This window comes from Chiloscyllium plagiosum, chromosome 6, assembly GCF_004010195.1.
Source record: "Chiloscyllium plagiosum isolate BGI_BamShark_2017 chromosome 6, ASM401019v2, whole genome shotgun sequence".
Lineage (NCBI taxonomy): Eukaryota > Metazoa > Chordata > Chondrichthyes > Orectolobiformes > Hemiscylliidae > Chiloscyllium > Chiloscyllium plagiosum.
The window spans coordinates 11,835,649-11,840,522 of NC_057715.1; the positions used below are offsets into that span (position 1 = coordinate 11,835,649).

At 38.7% G+C, this 4,874-nt stretch overlaps 1 protein-coding gene across 2 annotated transcripts in view; it reads left to right on the plus strand.

Annotated features, from left to right (window-relative positions):
- The window catches only part of LOC122550454 (nectin-1-like), a 61,044-nt gene extending 59,192 nt beyond the window's left edge, over nucleotides 1–1,852 (plus strand). For both annotated transcript variants that reach the window (XM_043691196.1, XM_043691197.1), the window contains exon 8: nucleotides 1,204–1,852. In XM_043691196.1, the coding sequence (XP_043547131.1) occupies nucleotides 1,204–1,482 (279 nt within the window). In that variant the 3' untranslated portion in view covers nucleotides 1,483–1,852. The remainder of the gene's footprint in view (nucleotides 1–1,203) is intronic.
- Nucleotides 1,853–4,874: the final 3,022 nt, after the last annotated feature.

The window sequence follows — 4,874 nt, forward strand, 5'->3', positions numbered from 1 at the left end:
GGAGGCCACATCGGGTGCAGAGGATGCAATAGATGATGTGTGTGGAGGTGCAGGTGAACTTTCCTCATTCCTGAAGAAGGGCTTATGCCCGAAACGTCGATTCTCCTGTTCCCTGGATGCTGCCTGACCTGCTGCGCTTTTCCAGCAACACATTTTCAGCTCTGGTTTAACTAAAGCCTATGTAAAATAGATATTTAAGATAATCTTAGAACTCCCAGGACATATTCATAGCCTGGATGAGTTTAATTATCAGCAGCTTGATTTCGGCTGGGAGAGATCAGGCAGCTATTATTAAAACTGGAAATTGAATGATTCAGTAGTATCCAATTCTTGTAGTGACTTGAAATATTATGAAATATTTCCAAAAATTGTCAAAAAACATTTTGCTGTCTGAGGATCCACACCCCCCACCAACCCAACCTCCACTCCCGGCACCTTCCCCTGTAGTATCCAATTCTTGTAGTGACTTGAAATATTATGAAATATTTCCAAAAATTGTCAAAAAACATTTTGCTGTCTGAGGTATTAAAGTTTTTGGCTTAGTCAACAAATTAGGTATTAACACCCTGACAGCAAAGTGGTGCTGAATTGATTAATGCATAATTTCAAGCAAATATATTATCTTATAGCTGTTACAGAAACAAAAGTCCTATGATAATGTACTAAGCAAATGTGTGTGTTTACAATAAGATAGAAGTTCCATCTGTCACAGGATATTTCCCTGACTTTAGCCAAATTCCTCATGCTAAGGGAATTTTTTTTTTGACCAGCGCAGGGTAGGCAACAGGAAAAGATTTCAGAGTTTGACTGTAGCAAACTGATATTGGCTGGTTATACATTGAGTTTGCTTTGCTATCAGCTTGCAATCCTCTCCATGTCATTCTGTTCTGACAAGATCATCCTTGCTCCAGTTCTTATTAAACATTACTTTTCCTTGGCTAGGTTTGCTCAGGTTCAGTCCTCATTGTTAAGGAGATAGCCTAATGGATGTCCATTCTTTATTTTAACTGCTGACTTAAATAGAGCTGAATGAAAATCAGATGGATTCTTTAATGGCCAGTTAGAGTCAGGTTATTGATTACCAACTAGGGAAAAGATAAAATGTATATTGTTATCTGTTACTTTTCTTATTGATGATTACATCTGCTCCACTTTATTATCTGTTAAAAATGTTGAAATAAGTTTATAATTTATCATTTTCAGCAATATTCAATTCAAAACATTGGATACCAGGCTACCAGAGATGCCCATCACTGCATTAAAACACGACAAGATGTTGAAGGTGGTGTCAGCAGAGTTACTATACCACAGGATTCTCAAAGAAATACTGGCCCTGCAAATACAACTCAGGAGTCGATGGGTCATGTTGATGGCACCAATGTGTTCCAAGTTGCTAAGGAGGATGGTGACGCATCTGAAGATTCCAAACAGCATGTTAAAAGTCCCAAGCTTGATGCGAGTGATAAGGAGCCGATAGTTTAAACAAGTCTAGTAATGGAGTTGGCTCCATTTTCTTTAGCCAAAAAAAGCCAATGTGCAAATTTTATAGTTTGTTGGCCCCAAGTCTGTATGGAAAAAGAAATAAATTTTTCTCCGAATTCAAAGTGAATCACTCTTGCTCGCCTACAACCAGATAGTTTCATATTGGGAGTTTCGTAATGGAAATTGGGAGATATGAAGGAACGTTATTCATGACTCTGTGGGTGTGGAGTGTCTTGCACCTTGGGACACTGAAGGAACCAGGAGAATCATTTTATGATTGCTTATTTAATTAGTTATTTTTCCCCCATGAAGTCTCCAACAGTCGGGCTAATCTCATCAGTAAATATCATTCTAAAATTGCCCCTTGGGGAGATTTCCCTCTAGCTTTACTTAGATTTACTTTGAATAAAAACTCAAAATACATTTCTGTGCTGAAGTTGCTATTGTTTATTTGGGAGCTTAATGAGAGATATTGATATTACTTCCAACTTTATTTTTGTATTTTAGGAGGAAATCAGCCTTAGTTGGCACTTTCCAAACTTGTAACCTTTCCCACCTAGAAGGGAAAGGACAGCATATATCTGAAAGTTCACCCCCAAGTCACACATCATCCTGACTTGGAGCTACATCACTGAGTTAAAATTCTGGAAGTCCCTTCCGAAAAGCATTGTGTTCCTACACCACATGCACTATAGTGGTTCAAGAATGCACATTCTCAAGGGGCAATTAGGAACAGGATAGAAATACCCCACATGTCATGAAGGAATAAAACAATTCTGTATTGAAATGCATTGTTGTTATACTGTCAGGTATTAACATGGTGTTCAATGAGACTAATAATTGCTAACTGACAAACTGCTATTCAGAAGGAAAATAGCGCAGACCAAAGGTCACAAGGGAGAAGTAGGTCAGCAAAACCATCTGTAAATTATCCACTCAAAGTCTTGTTTCTTAAATTATTTTTTTCTCCATACCTTGGTTGAAAAAGTCACTCCAAGTGTTGGGTCACACTAGGAGCAAAGAAGAAGTTCCAGATATTATTCCTCATTTGTGTGTACTAGATCTCTGGTTCATTTCTTCACATTTAATGTAAAGTCCTTTTAGTTTTCCAATCCCTTAATTGTTCCGCACAGATTTATAACATTGATTCTCAAATAGCTGCTTTCCCAGTGTTCCAACCTTTCTTCATTATTCACATTTTTGACCCTTGGCATGTTTTGTTACCTCCAACACTTGAACAACACTTTTGTCACTCAGAAACAAGCCTAACACCACACTCATAGAGTGTTCTGATGTACAATATGATCACAGCGACAAATTCTATGACAAGTACTTTGGCTAATCTAAACACATTTCTATGGCTCATTGCAAGATTTAAGACTTAATTCCAAGCACAGAATCTATTTCCCTGCATTGCGTGTAAGAGAAAGTCTAGACCACTATATGGATAAAATAAATCATCAGTAATAATGACTTTGTTCATCATAGAAAATTAGTCATCACAACAGGGTAGCACGGTGGCTCAGTGGTTAGCATGCTGCCCCACAGTGCAAGAGACCAGGCTTTGATTCCAGCCTCGGGTGATTGTCTTTGTGGAGTTTGCACATTCTCTCCGTGTCTGCGTTGGTTTGCTCTGGTTTCCTCCCACAATCCAAAGATGTGCAGGTCAGTGAATTGGCCATGGGAAATTGCCCATAGTGTTAGGTGCATTAGTCAGAGGGAAATTGGTTACTCTTTGGAGGGTCGGTGTGGACTTGTTGGGCCGAAGGGCCTGTTTCCACACTGTAGGGAATCTAATCTAAAGAAATTTGAGAGTTTGGACATATCAGTAGTTGGGAGGAGTGGGATATATTTTGTCATCAGGGATTATCCTCAGCGCTTAGAAATTGTGTAGCAGTATTGGAGGTCTGGGTTTTGATAGATAGTAATGCAGCCATCATGTATCTTCTTGATGATAGGCACTGCTGCCACTCTGCATTGGTGGTGAATGCTAAAGACCATAGATAGGATACTGATTAATCAAGCTGCTTCTCCTTGGATGATGTCAAGCTGTTTACTGTTATTGGAGCTGCAGTAACATTGGATCCAGTTGCAATTCTGACTTGTGCCTTGTATACAGTGGACAGGCTTTAGAGGGTCAGGAAGCTCGTTGTCTGCTACATAATTTCTAATTTTTGACATGGCTCTTGTAGCCACAGTACTTATGTGGCTAGTCCAGTTACTTTTCTGGTAAATAATGATCCCAGGATGTTCATGGTGGGTATACAGAGATGGCAATGCTGTGGATTGTCAAGAGAAAATGGTTAGATTGCTCATATCTGGTTATGCTCCAACTTGAGCATTGTATCCAATTCTGGTCACCACATTTTAGGAAGGATGTGGGGCTTATTGAGAGAATACAGACGAGATTTACCAGAATCATTTCAGTGATGGAAGATTTTAGCTCCATGGTTTGGTTTGAGAAACAGGTGGTGTTGTCCTTGGAATAAAGAACATTGATGGAAGATTTAATGGAGGTGTAAACTATTATGACAGGCTTAGATGTTGTAGACAAACAAAAGTATATTCCCATTAGTTGATGTTACAAGGATGAGGGGACATAGAGTTAAAGCTTTAGACAAGGCATACAGTTGAGAAAGAGCTGCTAACTTCCTTGAAGTGGCTGCCTCTGGAGGTTGTGGAAATGGTGATGATCAATGATGTTAAAAGAAAACTAGATGGATATTTGACAGAAACAAAAATCTGGACTGCAGGGACAAAACAGGGGAATGGGGCTAAGTGGATTACTCCACAGCCAGCTGGCATGAACTCAATGGGCTGAATGGCTTTATTCAATGGTGTTATGTCTCTGAATTTATTAATAATATTCTAGCAATGAACTGGAACCTTGTTCTATACACTAAGTGATTTTGGCACCTACAGATGATCAAGAATGATCTGACTGCATGGTTTGTCATCAGCAAATACAGATTCTCAAGCTATCATTTGTAAATTAAAGGTATCAAAAGGTTGGGACTGAAGCTTTTCTGAACATTTGGTTGCCTTGACAACACAACAAAGGTTATGCAGCTATTAAAAAAAAAGTGTTGTATAAGACTGTGAGTCACTTAATATTATTAAGTGACCAAAGGCTCCTGCTGTTTGTCTGCAAAAAAAGTTCAGCTCTTTCATCTTCAATGCTGCAGTGATGAATGATGAACACACCAAGCTTTATGTCTGAAGGCCTGAAGTCACATTTCAGTTCAAAGATGATCACAGCTTACTGCAAAATGACATTTTCAGACAGCTGCAACAAATTTAGACCGAATCGCGGATAAGCATTAAAACAAAAACCACCTTATTTAGGCAAATTTAAGGGATTATTAAAAGCAATTATGAAATAATGTAACATT